The 23,297-nt window shown below is 39.7% G+C and overlaps 4 protein-coding genes across 5 annotated transcripts; 1 reads left to right on the forward strand and 3 right to left on the reverse strand.

Annotated features, from left to right (window-relative positions):
- Positions 1–1,219: 1,219 nt before the first annotated feature.
- On the reverse strand, positions 1,220–3,254 carry hes6 (hes family bHLH transcription factor 6). The gene is made up of 4 exons (XM_078263828.1): positions 2,899–3,254; positions 2,729–2,815; positions 2,527–2,608; positions 1,220–2,174 (listed from the first exon to the last, which is right to left on the reverse strand). The coding sequence occupies exons 1-4, from the start codon at positions 2,971–2,973 to the stop codon at positions 1,753–1,755; spliced, it is 666 nt and encodes a 221-aa protein (XP_078119954.1). The 5' UTR covers positions 2,974–3,254; the 3' UTR covers positions 1,220–1,752.
- Positions 3,255–4,988: 1,734 nt separating this feature from the next.
- Positions 4,989–9,921, forward strand: itm2cb (integral membrane protein 2Cb). Its single transcript, XM_078263827.1, has 6 exons — positions 4,989–5,230; positions 7,149–7,286; positions 7,426–7,617; positions 7,702–7,812; positions 7,983–8,133; positions 8,683–9,921. The coding sequence occupies exons 1-6, from the start codon at positions 5,144–5,146 to the stop codon at positions 8,772–8,774; spliced, it is 771 nt and encodes a 256-aa protein (XP_078119953.1). The 5' UTR covers positions 4,989–5,143; the 3' UTR covers positions 8,775–9,921.
- A 611-nt stretch (positions 9,922–10,532) lies between these two features.
- LOC144526384 (G-protein coupled receptor 55) lies at positions 10,533–15,789 on the reverse strand. Of its 2 annotated transcripts, none has more exons than XM_078263825.1 (3): positions 15,650–15,789; positions 14,003–14,747; positions 10,533–12,877 (listed from the first exon to the last, which is right to left on the reverse strand). In XM_078263825.1, the coding sequence occupies exons 2-3, from the start codon at positions 14,729–14,731 to the stop codon at positions 12,671–12,673; spliced, it is 936 nt and encodes a 311-aa protein (XP_078119951.1). In that variant the 5' UTR covers positions 14,732–14,747; positions 15,650–15,789; the 3' UTR covers positions 10,533–12,670. The 2 variants fall into 2 exon arrangements, with proteins under 2 accessions (XP_078119951.1, XP_078119950.1); XM_078263824.1 differs by having other exon boundaries at positions 14,003–14,752; positions 15,650–15,754.
- Positions 15,790–17,586: 1,797 nt separating this feature from the next.
- snorc (secondary ossification center associated regulator of chondrocyte maturation) lies at positions 17,587–23,009 on the reverse strand. Its single transcript, XM_078263837.1, has 3 exons — positions 22,670–23,009; positions 18,730–18,891; positions 17,587–18,627 (listed from the first exon to the last, which is right to left on the reverse strand). Exons 1-3 carry the CDS (start codon positions 22,992–22,994, stop codon positions 18,518–18,520), a joined length of 597 nt encoding a protein of 198 aa, XP_078119963.1. The 5' UTR covers positions 22,995–23,009; the 3' UTR covers positions 17,587–18,517.
- Between the last annotated feature and the right edge of the window lie 288 nt (positions 23,010–23,297).

The following is a 23,297-nucleotide window of genomic DNA, read 5'->3' on the forward strand; positions in this document are numbered from 1 at the left end:
TGTAGTAAAAAACTGTGGTGAAGTGTAAGTAGGCTATAAAGTCGCCTAGCGTAAAATGGAAATACCCAACTAAAGTACAAGTCTGTTGTAGCTAGTCGAGGTAGAGCTACTTTAAACGTATTTATATTGTTGCAGTTTCATCTATCTGCAAAGTAGTAGTACTAAGTGATAGCTAGCTGTCAGATAAATGTAGTGGATGAAAAAACACTATTTCCCCCTGAAATGCAGTGGGGTGGAAGTATACAAAAGCAGAAAATAGACACGTAAAGTACAAGTAGGCTACCTCAGGCAGAATCAACTACAGCACTTGAGTACTTGTTTTCCAACACTAGAGATGTGTTATGCTAATTAGAAGTACTACTACTGTAATCCCACGCTCACTGTATTAATCATTTTCTTGTCATTTAACTAAAGATCCCTCTCAGTATGAGTAAGAAAGTGTAAGAAGTGACACTTGGACATCACAGGAACACAAGAGGAGCCTTCTGAAATGGATTAAGAGTGAGATGAGGATTGCTGTCTTTTCTTATTTATTAGTTGTAGCAGCTGATAGTGCAGAGGCAGAACACTGACTGTGGCTCTCACCAGGACCACAGGTAATGTCTGAGGGTGCAGACACAAGCTTTTGTGTGTGAATTAGCATGGGACTCCTATGATGGATCGATGGTATGCACAGATTTTACAGGTAGATTAGAAATCAGAAAAGGTTTTATTGCCACAATACACAGTATACTTATGTGGAATGTATTGTGGCAATACAACCTTTTCTTATTAGTACATCTATACATTTGATTAGTCATATGTAGTGAACTATTTGGCAAAGGACCACCATTGCATTTCCCTGAATAAAAAGCACCATCTGCAGTATAATACAGTACAATGTAATGTGAAAGTGATAACTCAACAGTGAGCCTATTTCCATGACTGAGCAAGTTGTTTGTTCCCATGTTTTTTTTTAAACTAACTTATAAAAGCTGAAGTGGAGTTATAAAACCCTTTTGTCAATTCCTCAACTAAGCCTATATAAGGAGTGAGTGGATTACTCATTTCACACCTCACAGATGCCTACGATGTGCTATGAGATCTTGAGAGAGAGAGAGAGAGAGAACAAATGGGCCACAATTGCAGAGTAATAACTAATGTCTTGAAAACAGCCGTGGGTGGGTGGATAGTGGGATCCTTGTGTGAAATGTAGCTTTAAAAAAATAAAAAAAAATAAAAAGAAGCTGCACAAATATAATTTAAAAGTCAAAGATATTTATTGAAAAGCTGAAACTTAGGCAAATCAGATGAGGTAGCCTACTAAACGTCACTGGACACTTATAAATAAAAAAGTTAAAAACATCCTAAATACAAAATAATTTACACACAACTAACAATACATTTCTAGTGGGACAGCTATCACAGCCCAGTCATATTCAACAAGTAAATATTTACATATGCATTTACCCCTTCACTGAAGGCAGGGCCAAAACACTTCCAAATGAAGACCCTACAAGTCTCTGACCTCTACAAAACCGATTTAATTACATATTTTATTTATTAAATACATTTTAGTTTAATGGTAGTTCCCCAATAATTATACAAAGAGCTTCTCAGATGCCTTTCAATACGTTGCAAAGTTGTCATCTCAGCAGTGTTGTTGGCATGTACTGAGGCCTACTCCTACAACATAACACAGCATTAGCTAGCTAAATCATAGCTAGCTACATCTAGCGTAGTTTAAAACATGCTATTCCTTTTTTAAATGATCTACCATGGTCTCCACATTGACTTGGAGTAAGTTAAGGAAGGCAAGCACAACACATCCTGGCTTTCAGCCTCCTCTGAAGAAGAAACATGACTTTGCTCTGAGTCCGTCTCATCCAGGTCAGAGCAGAGGTCATCGGTGGAGGTGGTGGAAGGGGCCGGGGACACTAGAGCCGTGTACATGCTCTCAGACAGGGACCAAGTGCTGTTGCTGCCGGGGCACTCTGTCAACGTGTCCGGCAGCATCACCCGGAGGCGGTCTTCGTCGTTTAGGGGCATGCTCTCCAGGAGGTGGTTCAACAGCTCCGCAGATAATGTTGGGTCAATTCCCGGGCAGCTGGACACAAAAGTGTGAACGTCATGCATACACTGGATGTAGCCTGCAGCAAAACGCTCACAGGCCTCCCGGTTCACGGCGTCCACTTCTACGGGAAGATGAAATAAAACAACCGTTAGCTCAGAAATTAGCAAAAACTAAACTACTGACAGTTACAAACGTTGGGCTCTCTGTTCTGATTGGCTGAGCCAAGATGCACATGCGCACCTGTGGCCGCAGCACAGTTAATTGGAATATTAGCTAATGCACACTAACCGTTATAACCCATTTAACTTAATTTTTGGGTTAGTTTAAAAGAACTATATTGTTCGGCGGGAGGACGACATGTAAATAATATGCTAGTTTAGGTTAATAGTTTTTGGTGAAACATAAAATATTTAAGGAACTATTGCCTGCTGGCGTACTCTAAAAGTAAACGTACATATAATGTAACGATTTACCTTGAGCCCGGTTTTGCAGAATGCTCTCCACACGTTTCACTGTCATCTCCAGCACTTCGGCATTCTCCATCTTTGATTGTAACTGCAGCGGGTGACAGAAAAGCGTAAGTAACCGCTGGCAACACAAGCTAGCTAAACCAAGACACCAATTTAGTTCATTTTGATAAGGCAAGGGTCTACAAATACATGTATAGTATCTTACGTCTGCATCCGCCACGAGAACTCTGAGTTCTTGTAAACTTTCATTGATGCGAGCCCTTCTTTTCTTCTCGACCAGAGGTTTCCTCATCTGCCAACAGTAAGGGGAATTTAGTTAATATCAGCCAAGTTAATACAAACATATTGGTATTAAGTGCTCACACAGGTCCTTACCTTTCTTTCAGATTTGATTCCACTGTAGTTATCACCTCTGTCCGTTCCGTTTGTGTTGTTACTGATGGGGGCCATGTTGTTAAAGTTTAACCCAGGCGTTGCCAGAAACCCACTGGAGGTTGGTGTGTAATCCAAAGAGCCGTTACAGCTTGTCAATGGGACAGATGGCCGGGCGATCCCAGCGGCCAACAAAGCTTGCAGAGAGACTGGGCTCCTTAATGCTGCTCCGAGGGGGCATGTACTAGGTATATATGACGGTTCATTTACATGTGAATGGGTGAAGTGGCTACTACGAGAGCAAGACACATCGAGGGCGCGCTACGCTCGTACCCGCCAATCCCTATTGGTCATAGCTTTTGTTTTGTCCCCAACTTCCTTCTGAACCATTGACTGCAAAAAAATAAAAATAAAAATAAAAAAAGGTCTGAACCTACATACAGATAAAAACATCAACTTCTAAAATAAATTCAACCAGAACGGCTGAAACTACTATATATTGCCAATTAAATCAGTGGAAATAATAAAGCATTATCTTGGATAGAAATGCCAGACAACAACCACTAGATTTACCAAAAAATAAAATATAGTCAGTCCTTTACATCTGTTATTTCAGTATACCAAGCTCCTCTTGCAAAAACACTTCAACATTTACCCTTCAATGTTAACATTCTTAAGCACTCTCATTTAATGTCTTTCATCACTTTAGGCCATTATCTGCTAATTCTCACATTGCATCATTAGTTAGCTGGGCCTATTTCATGCTTGATTGTGAGCCATCAGTCCACCTATGAAGACTAGTAGTGCTCCACTCCCTCTGTAGAAAAATAAACAACTAATGTGAATTGGCCGATATGAGCCATTTATCAAGTACATTACTCTCTTGTGTAAAGAGCTAGTCAAAATGGACAAGCAGCCTGGCACAGTGCTGGCAGAAAAAGCGACCATTCCTGTTTTTGGAAGGTTTCGTGACATGTTCCTATTGTCCATTCTGGTATCATTTGGAAGTAGAGCTTTTCAGCCAATTGTATTTTAAAATCATCAGCTCAAACTCAACTGATTCTGAAGTTTGCTAAATTGTCCAAGTTTAACACGCTGTGTCTTTTGTCTGTAGTAAGTCATATGGACACACCGTCATGGCTATTCACATATGGTGGTGAGAGCTGTGTGCATGTCTGCAAATTTGCATGTGTTGTGTAATTTGCATTTTTAGGATAGATATGCACTAGTACATATTGTTTGGTTTGCAGTGATCCGCTGTTACAGCCATGGTTACAGCTTTATTGTTTCAGTAATGTTACACTGCTGATAGCCTGGCTGCAGGTGTTAAGAAGGTGGTCATAAGGTTTTTGTTAGTTTAGTTAAAGGAAAAAATGAATAATTACATCTGATGATTTATCTATTTTATCTCTTTTCAAAGTTGCATTCATGAAATTTGACTTTAGTTTAGAGTTTGTAAAAAAAGAAAAAGGAATGCTCTGCAACACTAATAACCCCCTTTGTAACCTCATGCAGTGACCTATTTTTGAAATGTAAAATTTGCTTTAAGGTTTTATTACAGGTGTATACTATACTAAATGCTAAATTACAATATATTGTATTAAACTATACTCAACCAAGGCACACATACTGTAGCACACATTGTACAGAACACAGTGTACTGTATTGTACTGTATGCATTACATGCCCTGCTGATGCCCATGTGCCCATTATTAGGATCAGTAGTAGTCACCTCGGGCTAACTTTATTGCATTCTAGTAGCTTAGAAACATCCCTACATTAACTTTGAAACATCACTACATTTCCGGATAGTGTTCAAAACATGATGGTTGAGAAACGCAGCTTTAAATAAAATACGGAAACACTACCATATCGGGCACTTGCCTTCAGAATAAGGGCATGGTGCAGTTTAATTTTAACAAACGGAAGATAAAAACAGTTTGTTTTAATCCTAAACAGATTTTATCATTCAAGTATATGTATTTGTTTACCAGAGCCCGCAAACAGTGTATTAAGTGTTAAATGTAACCGTTGTAGCCGGACTTGGACTCTTATTTTGACAGCAGCGAGGCGGCTTTTCCTTCAGACCCACACTGTGCTCGTTCGTCAGAGAAGACGCTCTACTGAGGTCACTGAGCCCCGGGGGCGAGACTGGTCCGCTGCTATATAATCTTCCTTGCTCGGTGGAAGAAACCAGCGCACCAAATCAGCTAACGAGATAAAGCAAACATACACTGAACAAGCAAACATGGTGAAGATCACTTTCCAGACAGTTTCGGCGCAGAAGCCCGAAAAAGAGATCGATGGAGACAAGATCATTATACCTCAGGCTCACGTGAGTTTGCACACTTTGTTTTTCTTTGTTTGTTTTCGTGTTGAGACATGTGTCCTGTGTCCCACTAATTTATAGCATTAGTACTCTTTTTTCATTAGTTTCATTTAGTTATTGCTAAATGGATTCACGTTAATCTGTTTGTTCTTAGCTGTAATGTTGGATTTGTCTGTCCATGCATCATCATGTCACTTGATGGGATTGGATTTTGTAATGGTAATCCATGATCTATTTGATTAAGCAAACAACCTTATATGTATAAACAAAGGCCAGTATGCTAAATAATATATCGCAGTTGTGTTTGTGTGTTTTTAATGCAACTGAATGGTTAAAAATCACTTCACGTACTGCAGTTTATTATATTGCTTTTGCTGGTGCAGTTACTACAGGACACTATTTCTGACCAAAAAAGCTTATTGTGCTATAATGTTATAATAGCAAGGGAAAAGACCATTAATTGCAGGCCATCCCAGCCTGGGGATGTTGACATTACGTCACCTTGTTTGGCCACTGCGAAGACACACTGCAGATGGCTGTCCTGTATGTGCCTTCAGCAGAATATGACACCATTATTCTATATGGTTCATATGTATTATAAGTGTATATAAGTATGCATATACTGTAGAAGAAAAATCTTCCATTTTCTCTGAATGAGCAGTAGGCGATCACATAGCCTCCATAGATGCATAATTAGAAGGTTTTCTCCCGTTTTTGTTGAAATGAGAAAACAACAGAGCAGTTAGATGCGGTCACTGCACCAGTTAGTGACATCACGAGGTGTTATACCACGTGGATCCTGCAGGTTGTGCCTGATTATTGTGTGTTGTAAAGGCAGTTTAGCTTTTTATTTATCAAAATTGACATCATAAAAGTCAGGAGTTAAAATTAGCAAAATATGCACAAATAAAAAAATTGTCTTTAGTTTTAGCTATTCCTGTATCCTATGAGTAGGATCTGGCGGGGCTACTAATTAGATTTCAGTTTATTTGAAGGGTGTTCAGAGAGGAACTGAACATCTCATTGTTTTACAATGGCAGCTGATTCCCTGAAATTCATCTGCAACATGTCAGATCCCAAGACCCAAGTCCTTAGTTTTTAGGCTGCAAACCTCAAACATAGGGCTCAGTCAGTGTTACAATATTTTGAACAGAATTAAACTGTCCTTTAAAGTTGATAGATCGATAGATTTCCTCCCAACACACTGTACACAATGATTATTACCACTTTATGATGCATTCATCACTTCTGTAAACACATTTTTCACCTGTTTGTTACGTCAACAGAAGAATAAGACATGATCTAAAAGGCTGTGTGGATTCTGATTGGCTGCGATAGTAGGGTAGGCGTCAGAGCCAATGTGTGTAGATCTATTAATATGTCCACCTCTGCTGAGGGACTCCACGTAATTCTTCTCGCTTTGACTCCCACTGAGGGTGCTAGGAAATTAACAAATATGGAGCGTGAAAGTAGGCCTCCAAGAATAGACCCAGACGGCCACGTGCCAGCATCTTCATCAGAGCCTGGCACAATCTGTTCTCCCTGCTTCCGCTCTCCATAGCAACAGTAGTAGGGAGATGCAGCAGATTGACTGAGAGACTGTGGGTGGGCATCTGGCATGTTTTATTCCAGTCCGTCCTACGTCTACCAGATCTCCTCGCCTGACTATCGACTTTGCAACCGCCTCCCGTTAGAATAACCTCTGTTACGATTTGGACTTTGTATAGGAACGCATAGCCATGTGAGAGGACTTACATAATGTCCACTGATACTCCTTCATAGAACTGGATATGATTAATTTCAAGTTAACTACTAAGCTGTGCTCCTAATATTTCGCCCAAATCTTCTACCACAATCTCTTGGCTAACTAGCTGACTTTTCATTGTCGTTTTGTCCTCTAACCAAACTGCTTTTCTCTTTACAGGAGCAGCAGGTTCTTCCTGTCAGGCCCAAGAAGCCTTTTCCAACCGGCCTCTGCTGCCTCACCTTTGGCCTGGTGGTCTTCATGTCAGGACTGGTGCTGGCCTCTATCTACGTCTATCGCTACTACTTTATACCTCAGGTCAGTTCACTCTACCTCCCTTTTCTTACATTATATCCTGAACCCAGTGCCACAGAATGTTGAATGAACACAAATATTAAACAAAGATAAACCTAAAGTAACTGTCACATGCTAACTCAGCTCTGTTGCGCCCCATTAGCAGATCCCAGAAGACAGCTTGTTCCACTGCCGGGTTGTCTACGAGGACTCTGTGTACGCTCCTCTGAGGGGCCGGCAAGAACTCGAGGAGAATGTTGGCATCTACCTTGACGACAACTACGAGCAGATCAGTGTACCTGTGCCACACTTTGGAGGCAGTGACCCCGCTGATATCATCCACGACTTTCAGAGGGTAGGTTAATGCATCCATATGTTCACTGTTTTTTTTCAAGTGTTTCATTAAAGGTTTTAACATTTTTATTTTAATTGATTCCAGGGCCTCACAGCTTATCATGACATTGCTTTGGACAAATGCTACATCACTGAGCTGAACACAACCTTGGTGATGCCTCCACGGAACCTGTGGGAGTTGCTCGTCAATGTCAAGGTGAGGCACTCAGTACATTTGCTGCTGATGTCACTGGTGAAGCTGTTGTAAAAGCATTGTTAGAGATGAATGGCTGTCTGAGAAAGTGAAGGACAGCATATTCCCATCTTCATCTGCAGTGTTCCTCCCACAGACCGAATGAGTGATTCATTTGTGTTCTTTTGCCACAGAGAGGGACATACCTTCCACAGACTTACATCATCCAGGAGGAGATGATGGTTACAGGGAGGGTGAGGAACATGAGGCAGCTGGGCCCCTTCATCCACAGACTCTGCTACGGCAAAGAAACCTACCGCCTCAGACGCCGCAACCAGCACAGGCGTAAGTGCACACATCTACCTTCTTTTCCAAACTACTCAGGCAATATGAGATGCTAAAAAATGAGTGGTGGATCACATCCGCTAATGTATCACACTCTTTCACCCTTGTGAGATGTTGAGTCATGTGGCCGTGCATAAAAGAAAATACAATCAGAACCAAATAGGGGAAGACAGTTTATCTGCCGACAGTGTATCTGCAGTGTAAAATCCTTTTCTAACAGCCTGGCAGCCTGATTATCACGTCAGTGTTTATATGTGGGTGCAGCCTGGGAACTTCCTGCTAAGTGAGTCACTGGTTGTGCAGTGGACACATCCACACACTGTGGAGGAGGTAGTGATGCGCTTCAGTGATATCTCTGTTGTTGCTCTCTTTGATTGCCGTGAGAGACATGATGCAACAGACTTTGCCTGAGTACATAAATGGATGTGATTTGCGGTGATTACCACTGCTCATTCAACATGGACATGTGTAGGCCCGGTAGCAGTAATATATAATATAAACACTATGAAGTGAACAGATCTTTTAAACGCGTCTTCTTGTTTCTTTCAGGTATTGAGAGGCGTGAGACAAAGAGGTGCCACAGCATTCGTCACTTTGAGAACACTTTTGTGGTTGAGACTGTCATCTGCGACAGGGTCTGAATCTGAGGCGGAAATCACAGCCATCCAACTCTGAAGCCAGTTTCAAACCATACCTCTTGAATTCTTTAGGCTTTTAATTGCACTTTAAGAGCAAGTATTTGTCCCAACAGTTTTAATGTTTGTTTTTTTAAGTTGAAAATGCTCTATTATTGTTCATGTACAACGTTAATGTCTTTTTTATTCAGACAGTCTGTATATGTGGATGATGTTATAAATGTGTTTTGGATATATCTGTACCATGTCAAGCTGTGCATAAGATGTTAATGTGTGTCAGTTTGTGACATTTACATCAGAAGGCTTGATTTAATTTTATTTTACACTTCACGTCATTATTTTTATTTATTATTTAGTAACCCAGTGCACTGTGGGTGATGGTAAGCATACTTAAAAACTGCTTGCACGGTACACTAATGTTGTAATTACATTTCTTGTTTGTTCTTTTATTTTGTTTGAAAAATGGAAAATGGCGAAACATACCTCATGTAGTTTAGACGTTTCTTTGCTGGTTTGTATCATTAATTGGTGTATATAACTGATTGTTCCTAAGCAATATATACTGTAAATTGATTTTCTTCTGGATTTCATATTGTTACATGCATAGATTTTTATCTAAAATCAACTTGTTTTTGTGAATGATTTCTTTACGGTTTGTCTCTTTATTTACTTTGGAATCACACTTTCCTACTCCTTGGATATAATGGCTTTAGACTGTAATTAGTAGCAGTGCTTTAGAGGGAAAGAAGGAACCAAAGTCTGCAATCAGCAATGCTATGCTTAGTGTTAATGATGTATGAAATATTTAGAAAGAATGTTTTTTTAGCTTAGATCACCTTCTGGAGATGATATCAAAGGCTAAAACTCATTTTGTCTTGCTCTTCCTCCTCTTCACTTGGATTTTGCCTGTTTTAGCTCTCGCCAGTTCCCCATCCTTCCTATCTTGGCATTATAATCTCTACAATGTTAATTTGTCCCAATTTGAAAAAAGATTTGGGGTGTCTTTCTAATGTACAACCTGGAGCAAATAAGTCTCTGTTGAGAGAGACCTGTGATATGTGCGCATATTTCCCAGTCCTGGTTACCTTATTTTGTTGTACAGTCGATTTTTCTTGTAATATCTTGTTGCTTTAAGAATAAATGATAAATTAACTTTTTTTGTCTTTTGAATGTTCATCAGCAACAGTTTCAGTAAATAATACACATCATAAATGTGCAAATTATGGTGTAGAATAATTGGAGAGTTTGCTAACAATATTGCGTGTAAATATTGTATGAAGGGTAACAAAGACTATTGCAGCTAGTAAAGACATAATTTAACTGAACCAAAGCCCTGATAAGTTCCGTTTCTGCTGAACATGCTACACATTTTAATGTGTTGCTTACTGTGGATGATTTTTTAGAACATACAACTGCAGTGTCGTGGTGAATGTGACACACATCACAAGATTAATCTCTTGTGGTAAGCTTTATTTCACTTTAAAATTAAAGAGGAAGATTTGGTTTCATGTCATGCAAATTGTTGAGAAAAGTTGAGTAAATTTAAAGTGATTTCTGTAATTTAATTCAAATTGATACACGTGTCGTCATAATGTAAATGTGAGCTTTAAGTTTCAGAACAGACAGCCATAGAAGTAAAGCATATGGTATAAACATACAAACACACTCTGCGGGTCAACAAAATCAACATTATCTACCTGTTAAGGGCTTTGCTCTGATAAGTATTAATTGAAAAATTTTACATCATGATGTCTGAGCCAGATCAAGAATCTCCATGACAAATTTTACTTAAGGAAAAATAACAGAAACAGAAATTAAAACAGAAACAAAACTGAATCATCACAAACAAATAACTCAAAGAAACTCAGCAAAGACGAGGCTTGTGCAAAATGAAAGTATCGAGACACAAGTAATGCAACAAAACATGAGTTTCATGTCTTGTTTCTGGTTTTGGAAGAGATTATTTGATACGATAAAAATTGCATTAATACAGTAAATCCCCTAATTGAGGCTTAAGAACACCTTCCACTGTTACCAAAAGGTGACTTTGTTCAACACGGGCAAAATGAGTACAATGAGCCTAATGTACTGCATGTGCAACTTTCTGTTTGAGTTTACCTTTGACTACATTCACATAAATCAAATGTCCTCCTGTAAACACACTAATATCAAAACAGTCTTATGATCTTAGTTCACAGGTGAGGCCATTAACAGTTGGCTTTTAACACTTTTAATACTATTGCACATTTGAAGCTACATTGTAAAGAATTAAATAAAAGAATTCAAATATAACATTATAGTTACATGTGTCATGAATAATAGCATGTCATATATATATTTATATACATTGTGGTAAGTCTAAGGAAGTTGATAAACACAGTCAGTCAATTTGCATTCCTAAAACATTCAGCAGACCTTTCCACTTATTTGCTTCCTCATTCGTATCAGAACAATTATATGAAATATGCTAGTATTATCCCCCCTACACATTATTTGAGTATGCATTAATAAGGTCAGAGATACATTTAAAATGTATTTGTCACTCAGCCTCAGGCTTTATTTCTATAATAATTTACAGGATGGATACATAAATGTAACTTAAATTCTAAAACAATAATCAGGTCAGAATGCCCATAATGTATGGGTTCAAATATATTTCTGATGCTATATTTCCAGTTTCTTATTAATGATGATAGATGTAGTTAAATGTATTACTAGTCAGTAATATTTCTTAACAAGTCACAATCTGCCAAAGAACCAAACTAAGAAAACGTCAACAATTGAGAAAGCAATAAAATGATTTAAGTATCAGTTAAAATGTATATAAAATATGTTGTCATTAAGCCATAGTTATTATAAATAATTATCAATTCAATTACTTCATGTGTTTTCAGATCTCAACTGGTTGGTGTCTTGATTTATTCATATACTAAGTAAGTGAATACTTTAATACGTAGGTTTAATATTTGTTAATTTTTACTTGTTTCAAGTGGACTTTTTATGTAAATCTGCATTTTATATATGCAACATAAATAAAACCTATGATAGTTATCATAATTACCTGTTTCTTAAAAGAAGTTTCACAATTTACTAACTGTATCTTTTTTTTTTAAAGATTTTTTTTTGGGGCTTTTCCCTGTATTTGATAGTGACCGTGGATAGACAGGAAAGGGGGAGAGAAAGAAAGGGGACGACATGCAGCAAAGGGCCACAGGTTGGATTCGAACCCCGGCCGCTGTTAAGGACTCAGCCTACATGGGGTGCACGCTCTTACAGGGAGAGCTAGAGGTCACCCCCTAATTGTTTCTTTTGAATCAAATTGTGGCGAAGTGTATCAGCCCTGATTTTAAATGCTTGGTCTTCAGAACAGTAAGAGTGCCTTGGACTTGACTTCTTGAGCATATACAGTAGACTACAAAGCTCTGCAATGAGCTGCTGGTGCCCGGTTTCACTGCTTTGAAATGAATCGTACCCCACATCAGGTTCTCAGTGTGTAGGACTGGATGACCTGAAAGTGCCTTAAGCCATCTCGCAAGCTCATCCATAAATCATTACAGAAAGAAGTCACATTATGGCTTGTTAGGTGGATTTTCTTTTTGCAGCATGCAGGCGTACAGGTTACACAGACGTCTACAGTGCTTCCTGTCACTGGACCAAATCACGTATCAGAGATTGTCGGAGCCTTTCCCCTAAACCTTACTCTCAAGCACTGTGGTTAGTTGAGATTGCACTCTGACCCGTCACTCTTAGTGCATGTTACACTTGCTCATCAGCTACTGGAAACAATACTGGCTCTTTTTCAATTTCACTGACCTGCTAAAACTCAAGATGCCAGATCTTGTATTCACCACCAGGCATCCAATGAGGACAAATATATGTTTTACCTTGTATTGTCTTTGTGTTCAGACCGCTGAAGTGCTGAAGGTGGCTCTTCTTTGGCTGATCATTGATATCCTGAAGATATGTTTGGTGCTTCTCAACTCACAAGTGATGAAGTAGTAGCACAGAGCGTCCAGACAGCAGGTGATGTTGGACAGACACATAGCTATCTGTATAAACAGGCTAATCCTGGTTATGTTGCCGCAGTCTTGAATCATTCCTTGGTGTACCTGGAATTATGTGAAGGGTCACACATAGAGGACAGAGAAACATCAGTTGAGGATCCTTCCTACATGTATGAAAAGACTAGAGACAACCCGGGATTGTGAACCCCAGGTTGTCTCAGTGAGTAGTTTGACAATTTTTTTAATTTTTTATTTATGTCTCAGTTCCAGGATCTTTTATAATTCTAAACAACCTTTTTTTGGTTAAAATAGAATGGTCACAGATGTTTAATACTAAAATAAAAAATAAAATGAACAGTGCAAATGCTTCACCACTAGTTGCTTTCTTTGCTTCCATGCACGTATTTTTGTAACATTTAAATTGAAGAATGATTATATAATATAACCCTAAGCCTACTGGTTTGTCATTTCTCTACCCAAACCAGGTAAAAAAAAACAAACACAAAAGATATCAGTATTTTTATAACCCTGGTTACAGCCTTGCTCGTTATCCCTGTAGCTACCGTATAAAAGGGAAGTAGTTAGTAGGGAAGTTGTTTCATTTAGTATAAAAACAAAGTAGGAAGCGGAACTTTTGACTGCAATGTAACACATAGTCTTCTTAAGTCATTTAGTCTTGCATTGCGAGACCTATCTCCGCAGCGCTGTGTCAGCGCTGGAGTATGGTCTGGCTACACCACCTATCGTTTGTATTTCTTTAAACAAATCACAACTGTCTTGGGCGGCGCAAAGACCCTGTTGCAGCGACAGTGCCCTGCAAAATAGCTTGTGGTGCTAGCGTAAGAGGCGGGACCTCCGGTATGTGAGAGACGTGCCGGATGTCAGGCTTCATCCCAGCAATGTACATTCGTTGAGCCAACATTCCTTGAAGTGGTCCAAAAAAAGGAAATTTAAACATCTACAATTTAACTGTTCTGCTGATGAAGATTATGTGTTGTGATTAAAAGCTCCGGAACAGCTACTAAATGGACCTTGAGGTGAGATTGTTTTCACCTTTTATTAACTCTTTTTACTTTATTGTAAAGTATATTTGTATTGGGACACATATGTAGTATAAACCTGCCACACACCACAGCATTTTTATAGCCTAAGCTAATTTGCAATGCCCGTCACTAGATGGGCCCACTTTAGAGTTCAGTTTACTAAAAATGAACTTGCAGTTTCTCTCACCAGGAACTGCAGGAGGATGCCCAGGTGGCTGGGGGTGAAAGGCAGGAGGAAGGCACTCAGACTGCTGTAGATGATCTTCACACAGGCCCGGCTCTGGGGGCTGTGCAGGCCGGACTGCTGAAGCGCCCAGATGGTCCGCACTGAACAGTAAACCACCACCAGTGCAGGCACCAGGAACCCAAACACCTGCAGACAGATGATCACTGGAGGGCTCCAGCCTTTCTTTGAAAACTGGTGGAAACAGCGAAAGTCCCCCTGCCCGGCCTCTCTGAAGCGATAGACGATTGGAAAGAGTGCTGCCAGCACCAGCACCCAGACTCCCATGCATGTCCCCAGAGCCGCTTTGGGTGAACGCAGTTGCTTGGCTTTGAACGGGTGACAGATAGCCATCCATCGGTCCACAGCTATACACATGATGGTGTAGATGCTGCCATATATCCCAACAAAATACAGGCTTTCCAAGACCGAACAGAGAGGTTGGAGGTTACCAGGCCAGTGATAAGTGTTGGCGTGCATTTTGAAGGGAAGAGGGAAGAGGAGGAGCAGGTCCATCAAAGCCAAGCTGGTCATGTAGATAGTTGACTCTGTCCATTTCCGCAGAAAGAAGCAGAACAGTAAGAGCGCTGCAACATTGAGAATCAGACCAATGAGGAAGATGGGCAGGTATATGGCCGGCTCCAAATATCTCATCAGGTTGTTCACCACTTCAAACGAACAGTTGCTTGTCATGGTGTTGCTTCCGCGGCTGCACTGGAAATAGTTTGATACAGTTTGATTTCAACAGCTCTGTGAGGATTTCAAACTGAATATGTCTTTCCTGTCATTACTCTTTGTTCCCACACTGAAACACATACGTACAAAGCCATGCAAAACCTTTCTGTTGTGTGTGGGTTTAGTCGCAGTAAACTTTACTACTACAACTAGTAACTTTATTACTAAAAAGAATTATTTTGACTTTTAATTAAATTTAGATTTTAGTGAATATAGCTTGATCTTGACTCGGCTGTTTGATCTATTCAGTGCTTTAATCAAACACTAACAAAGAGTACAGTACCCGAGGATCTGAGGGTTTAGTGATGTAAACCCAAATTAATACAAAGAATCAGGTCTTTGGTGGAACCTGGAGTTAATCTGCAGTCGTCACTGGAGGAAAATGTGAGTTTGTTGCAGAGAAAACTATTAATATTATTAGCTATTAAAAATGGTTTTACAGAGAAAAACCAAAAACATTTCTCTGAGCTCTGTGGCCATGTATCTAGAAAAAAATTAAAAAGAAAAAAAATCCACCAGACAAATCGCATGTTAAAACTCACGTAACATTTGCAGCCATATACGTATACAGTATATATATATATATTTTTTTTATTTAACCAGGTAGGCCGTTGATATTGTTGGTTCATTCAAGTGATCAAGATCGAGGTGATCAGTGCTGTTCCTAATAAAATGAATCATCTGAAATATTTTGCAATTTCTTTATACTTGTTCATTACTTATATCCTCTTATTTTATATTATAGTATTAACAATAAAATCATGGCTTGTAATTTAAACATTTAAACAAAAGTGCTACGCACGTTAACATTAACTGCACACTTAACGTGGCACTTTCTTAGGTATCTTGTACAATGGAAAATAGTTGCTGTCTTACCTCACGGACGGCAGTCTCTCAGTCAAACATTCAGTGTATCTGTCTGACTGTCTGAGTTGTGCCAGACACACTTCTGCTTTCTCTGCCTTTGTTGTTTCATCACCACTTCCTGAGTTATGCCCCACATCATGTGTGTGTTTTCAGACGTTTGTTATAGCTGATTAAAATCAAGGCAGAGGAACTCGTCCAGCAAGTCTTAATTTTATATACTTTTTAAAAATACAGGCATGCATGATCACTTCAAACTGCAACAAAAGATTTCATTTGTATTTGTAATTGAGTACAATACAATATAGTGAGAAATGTTTCACATCATAAAAAACACAATGATGAGAGCTAAAACAAGAATAGATTCATTCTAAAAGGTGATGCTGCTGCTTTTCTTTTTATTTGGTCTGAACTGCTGCTTGGATAAAACACGAAGTTCAAAGACATCATCTTGGGCTCTGAATTTTGTGAAAATTGTGGCAGGCATGCTTTTGCTATTTTTTGACACAGAGTAAATAGTTAATTGATTAATATTCTTTAAAACTAAGTGTAAGTCAAGTAATTATAAATAATGATTGACAATGATAATTAGATGCAGTCATAATATCATCAAAACAAAAAATAAAAAGACTTACAAAAATGAATTTAGGCAACAATATTAATTCAGGTTCAGGAGAAACACTACCGCAGCTCTAGGAGACTGTGCTTAGCCACAGGGTTGGTTTGAGCTAAATGCTAACATCAGCATGCTGACATGCTCACAATGACAGTGTTAACAGTGTTGTTTAGCAGGTATAATATTTACCATGTTCAACATTGTAGTCTAGCATGTTAGCATGCTAATATAAGCTAATTAGCATTAACACATAGTACAGCTGAGGCTGATAGGAATGTCAATAGTTTTGCATAAATGTAAATGTTGGCACTAGTTTAAAAGACAGGATCACCAGAGCCAGTGGGAATTATCCTATGGGCCATGAATGTCCTCACTTTTTTATTTATTTTAATACATCCAATAGTTGTTGAGATATTTCTATCAGGACCAACGTTGTGACTAGTATGACTCATATCCTTTATTGACTTTTTACTTTTTAGGTCAAAGGCTAGTTTGTTTTCCATCTCTTCATCAAAGTAGAAATCTAGCATTGATCACTAGTAAAGCACGATGACTCAGGTTCCGTGATTTATGTACTGGTACTACTATTGGCATTGGTGTTAGTCCAAGCTTGTCAGTGGAAATCAGTCTTCTTTCTCTTGTGAGAAACTGCAAAAGTAGATTTAGACTGTGATTATTTTATGGGGGTTTGAGGGTTTCCTGGTTTCAGGTGCTGAGATGACTAAATTCCCTGTTTAAGTCTCTGTTGTTCAGAAGTGAAATGCAAGATAGATGTTAATGAGGATGTTTGTGGAGGACAGTTTGAACTCAGTCAGCAGAGAAATGTTTTTGAAGTGGATTAAATCCAAAAGGTTTAGGGCACATTAGTGTGGCATAGCTTTCATTTTTGGGAAAACCATAACCTTTTTTCTGTAAATGCAAATTAAGCTGGAAGCCACACTGCCACCTACTGTTGACTGACTGAAGTGAGGCCAGTGGTCCCTATAGATAAACACTCAGTACATTCTCCTCTGTTTTGGGGACCATAAGGACTTTTGTGAAGAGTTTATTTTGTATAGTCATGTGAGACAAACAATGTTGTTGTGGTTTGTTGTAACTATAGTTAAAGATTATAAACTACAGAAAGTTGTGCAGACACTTTGTCATCCTTTGTGAAAACATGGCTTATTTTGTATCAAATATAGTTTTTCGTACAATACCTAAATGCTAACTGACAAAAAAGAAATGGCTATAATAATAAAAAGAAAAGAAAATGCATATATAAAAAATATAATTATCTAAATGTCATTCTGTTATAAAAAAACAACCACACCGTAGTCACAGACATTTGGCATCGGATTCATTGGATTTATTTATTCAACTTAAATCTCACAAAATAATCAGGCAGTGAAATTACCATGGCAACATCCAGCTGTATGGCTGAGGATTCTGAGGCATGTAAAAAATACAAAAAATTTCGTACTAAAATGATTTCCAACCCACTGCAAATAAAACGACAAAAAACTACAAACACTCACTTGAGTGCAAACACAAATTCATCCACACTCTATCTTTATATTTGCTATGCAGGTCAAAACAAACAACCCAACTACCCTGTTTACATTCATCGAAGAAGCCTTTCTAAAATGTTTTCTCCTTATTTTCACTCTACAAATGTTTGGAAATGGTGCAATACAAATTGTACATGGGTGACACCAAGGGGATATTTTAGACATGAGTTAAAATTATTGTGAAAGACTAATAAAAACCTCATGTGTATCTTATTGAATGAAAAAAAGTAAGACAAAAGACTGACAAAAGCACACACACTTCATCTTCAAATATAAAAGCAAACACATGCAGGACACTTCACATCAGGAAACAAACAGCCCACAAACATTAAAAACCATTTAGAGCATGCAAGTTCAAAAAACAAACAAAGTGAATGACATGGACATGCTACGATTTCCACTGGAAGAGCCAGCCAGTTTCTAACATTATACCTTCAGTAACAAGTGGACGTGCTGAGCAACAATTAGAGTGTGCTTCCAGGAGGAAATCTGGAAATAGTCAGTCAAGGGACCTGCCACAATTTTCAGCATCTACAGCGAAGCAAAAGACACAACGCATTTTTGCAAGAAAGAGTTAAGAGATTGAGATGAGAGGCAAAAGAGAAACGCTGACACACACACACACACACACACACACACACACACACACACACACACACACACACACACACACACACACACACACACACGCATGCAAGATGGGATGTATTCACTCTAGGAGGCGGTGAACTTCCTGAGTGTGATGACGATGAGTGCGAGGAGGACAGACGCTCCTAGAAAGACCGCTATAACAATGGCTGTGATGGCCCCTGGCCCCAGCACTCCTGCACACACACACACACACACACACACACACACACACACCGTTTAAATCATTTGAATACATAAGATTGACACAAATTTGGTGTAAATAGTGTCAGTTTTACCCTCATTCTTGTCCAGGGCCTGAGAGTGTGTGGTATCCTCATAGTCAAAAGTGAAGGACTGCTCCGTAATGTCCTGGAACGGCTCTTTGGTGGTGACGTCACTGGGTGGTTCTCCAGACATGGTGTCCTGGTTGTCTCTGGTTGTCGAGTCTGCGGCTGTCTCTGCAGACCAAGAACAAAAAAAAACTATTTACCACTTGTGCTTCTGTTTAACATGGCTGATCTAGAAGCAGTCACTTAACCCTTGGGCAGTATTGACTTACTGCATGTTTTCTTAAGGTAGTAATTTCACTGACGAGGCGCACAGCTTTGCTAATTTTCTCTGGACTCAGAGGCCTCTGGGATGCAGAGCTGCACACATGGCCCCGTCTGTAATGACCCCAACAGCCTCTCTCTGTCTCACTGAGTTAACGGCTCAGGCCTGGACATAAAGATGTCTTTGTAGAGAATGAACATTTCGTCCGTTTGGAAATAGGTAACCTCTTGACATGTTTCAAGAGTTGAACAAAGCTTGTCTATTGTCTAAGAAACTCCATCAACCAAGGTTTGATTAATTATTTCAGTGTAGTAGTAGATGTTTTATGCTTTAGCACAAACAGCTTGTAGGAGAGGCAGTGATTGGCTGCTGTGCATGAAGCTCAGGTTGTGTACAACTCTCTCTGCCAATCCATCGTCTGTTCTCTTTCCATCCCAAATTGTCCCTTTGACATTCCTCCCATCTGAGCATGAAGTTACCCTGAGACTTTTCACACCTTGACAGTAGCCAGACAAACAAGGTCTCTTTCTACACCACAGATCTGTTTCCTAAGACCACTTGTTAGAGCCCCAATTGAAGATAAACCACCAAAATGATAATTGTGGTTGCTGACATCTTTATGGTACCTAAAAAGCTGTACAGCTTTTCTTTTGAACAGTGGGGTGGTGGGGGGGAATGTGATGTTCATCTCCCCTGGAAACCAACTCTTCACACACAAGCCCACCCACTCACTGATTCACTTATCCTATCCTCAACTCTACACATACCAACAAAACTGTAATCCAAACATATTTACACTCAGTTTATTTAACTCTACATATTTACCCTGTAGCCTCTGACACCCTCAGTAAACTCTTTCACCTTGCTTAACATCTTTCCTCTGCTGTCTTTTCTGTGTCATTATCAAAGAAGCCTCTTATTATCTCTCTACATGATTACTAAGAAACTAGTGCATAATGATATAATCCTCAAGTCTTAAACGTCAGTATGTTAGCTGCAGTATTTTCTGACTTCTGATGTGAGTATTTTGATGCTGCTGTGTTGACTCTGAGTCGTGTGCAGCTTCCTGTCCTGTAGCTGGCTGAAGGTTTGGAGGCCCGGGCCAGTGGCCAGCTCAGCCATCAATGAGGCCTTCAGCTGAGGGCACAAAAGGCAGCTTGTGCGGTCACGGAGGGCGGCGGGCTGCAACCAGTAACAACCGGCCAGGCCCAAACCAGGCACCGGCTGGGCACTGGATGTCAAACAAACTTGTTTATTAAATAGTCCCTGTGTGTAAAAGGCTGTGCCTTCTGGACAGCTTGATTTAATAAGAAGGCAAAAAATAATAACATGATGTGTTCCGTTGGTGTTTGTTTCCACGAGGAGGCGTTCACTCGAGCTTGTAATTTCTGTTTATTGAAATGAACATGACTGAGGCCTCGGGAGAAAAAAACAACTGACCGCTAGCCACTCGGTCAGTGGCAACTGTGTTGTTGTCTGATGTACTGTACCCCCACAGCCCTATCAGATGAGCTCAAGTAGGCTACCCCTTCATCAACACCATCTGTCATGTTGTGTGTCTCTCTCAACTGTTTAAAAATTACTTCTATCAGTTTCAGCTTTTTACTCTTTTAGCTAACTATTCCAACCGTTCATCCATTACTTTTAGGGAAGCATATCTATGTGCCTAGGGTCCTATGTTCCCCATCTCAGTATCTTTTTTAATATGACACATTAAGGAGACCTCCTTTCTCTGAACAGATTTTTACCATTCAAGCTGCATTTGAAAAGTCCATCTCCCTTTGTTGCAATTTGAACTGTGAAGATAGCCCTTACCAATCTCTTATAACGGGAACATAGGTGAATCCACTTTTTGATAACTATTTAAATTGTCATTACTTTAACTATTTCAACCATTTATTCATTACTTTTAGCTAACTATTTCAACTTCTTTTCTCGTAAGCTAAGCTTTTCACACACTGTCAACTGCACTTAGTCACACTTTTTAAAGACTTCACTCAATCAGACGTGTCAATCAAGAACCCTCTATACACAAGTCCAGATTTATAAAAGCTTGGCAGACTGTAGGAAAGGATGATTTCAGACACTAAAAACACAGGCGGCCATTTGTTGGTACCTCAGGCCTTCAGTCAGGATTTCACACCGGCCAGAGAAATGACAAAACGCGCAGACGGCTGTGTGTGAGAAGCAACCTGGCCAAGCATTGGCGTGGGATGCAGCCCAAACAGGACATCGGTGGTGTCATGTCTCCTTGTTTCACCCTCTTTAGCTTATGGTGGCCGCATTGTAAAATATTTGGCTAATGACCAATGTGTGATGAACCCGTCTCTGTTTTGTAGTCCAAGGCTCTTACACTTAATCAAATGTCACGCTGGTTAAGTCACTAGGTCGGTTAATGATGTGGTCGAGATTGATGGCACTACTTGAAACCATCACATTCTGTACATGCCAGCCACGGACAGATAAGAGGTGGCTGCAGAGTGGACACTCAGTGTGAAGCATAAAAATATGTTTCCACCTTAAAATTGTACAAAGCAAGACGAGGCCGCAAGATATTTTTTACAAAGGTATAGGCAGGACATGGCACCTCTCACCTTATAGTGTTTGCCACAGACCCTTTTTCTACCACAGTAGGTTTCGTATCGCATGTAAAAGGTGACCGCCGTTTTTATTTTTTTACAGGACAGGGAGAACATTGTTGCCCCATTGCCCTCTCAACCTCTACTGTCACCTCTGGGCCTGAGAGCTGCACCACTGTTTCCAAAGATTTTTTCAAGTGGATTTGAGAGATGTCACAAAGAGGAACAGAGGAACATAGTAAGTGAAAGCAAAGAAAGACCAGTGAGTGTGGTCAAGTCTTAAATAGCACTCATGCTGAGAACCAGTTGAAAAAGAACTGTTCACATTGAATCTGTGCCTGTTTCTTACTACTACCTCCAACATCTCTCCACATACATTATATATATAATAAATTAAACACACCTGTGAACATTTCACTACCTCAAACCGATACTACACAGAATCACTTCAACTTTATAGCTGGAGTCAGAGGGCAGCGTATTCAGTTTCATATGAACATCAGGCATCATGAAAGTAAATGAATCATCCTGTTTGTTAAAGAGCAGCTTTCACAGCTCTCAGTCTCAACAACGGCATCATTTACATCGGGGTGCTGTGGAAGCTGTGTGGAAAAGAGGGCAAAAATGACACATATACACAAATCCTTGATTTGATACTTCAGAGGACCAAACATCAACCCATGAATCACATACAGCAGATAAGCTAACAACTATAAGCATTTGGAATATAAAACCTTAAACCTACCTATTCTGAAATGTTTATGGACACAGCATTGGGGCACAAAAAAGATCAACGATTTAGAATTCCCCACATTTTTCTATAACAAGAGGCTTGTGACTTGATTCAGAATTTCTTTGATATGATTTGTGTTGCCTTATTGTTTTTATAGAACAATTTCTCCTCACATCACACCTTTCATTTCAAGGGTGACAGGCAGGTGTTTTTTTAACAAATCAGACTCGGAGCTTGTATGCTTTGTCTTTGTCTCTTTCTTGCAACATTTCTACCATAATTAGTTGCAGCACACGCAGATGAGGTTGCTGACTCGTCACCCAACAACAGAAATGAAATAAACATATTAATCACACTGAAAAGGAGATTTACCTGTGTGTACGAAGGCTACCAAGATGCCCAGGAGCACCAGGAAGAGTACTCTACAGATACTGCTGCTGTGAACCATGGTGGCTGTGAGGGATGAGATGTCAGACAGAGCAAAAAGCGTCTCCAAAACTCCTCGAACTTCAAACGAGTAGCTGACCCTGGGAGAGGAGCAGGAGAGGAGTACAGAGGAGCGCAGCAGGGGGAGAGGTAGGCAACTGAGGGGTGAGAGAAGGGGTGGGACTAGGTGTGCACAGGACTGTCTGGACAGTGTGGACTTTGTGAGCACATCATCGCAGGGCCCACCCACTGCAAACTCCTCCGGCCACATAGTTGGGTGTGAGGGGTAAACATTCGGTAGCCACTGACCTTGCCCAGGTCACATCACGAAGGTCTCTGCTGGACATTTATTGTACACCTTTACTCTTTTTTTTTTTTTAAATCAAAAGATGGCAGTTGTGGAGGACGTATTGAGATCTAAAAGTATCAACATCTAGAAACTACAAGGAATATTAGCAGCAACATGTAAAGTTGCAAGTAAACTCATTATACAGAATGACTTTTACTGCATTATATCATTGGATGTTTGTTACTGATGCATGAATAAACATTTTAAAGCAGTGCTTCAGCAATT

Source organism: Sander vitreus, chromosome 12 (assembly GCF_031162955.1).
Source record: "Sander vitreus isolate 19-12246 chromosome 12, sanVit1, whole genome shotgun sequence".
Taxonomy (NCBI): Eukaryota; Metazoa; Chordata; class Actinopteri; order Perciformes; family Percidae; genus Sander; species Sander vitreus.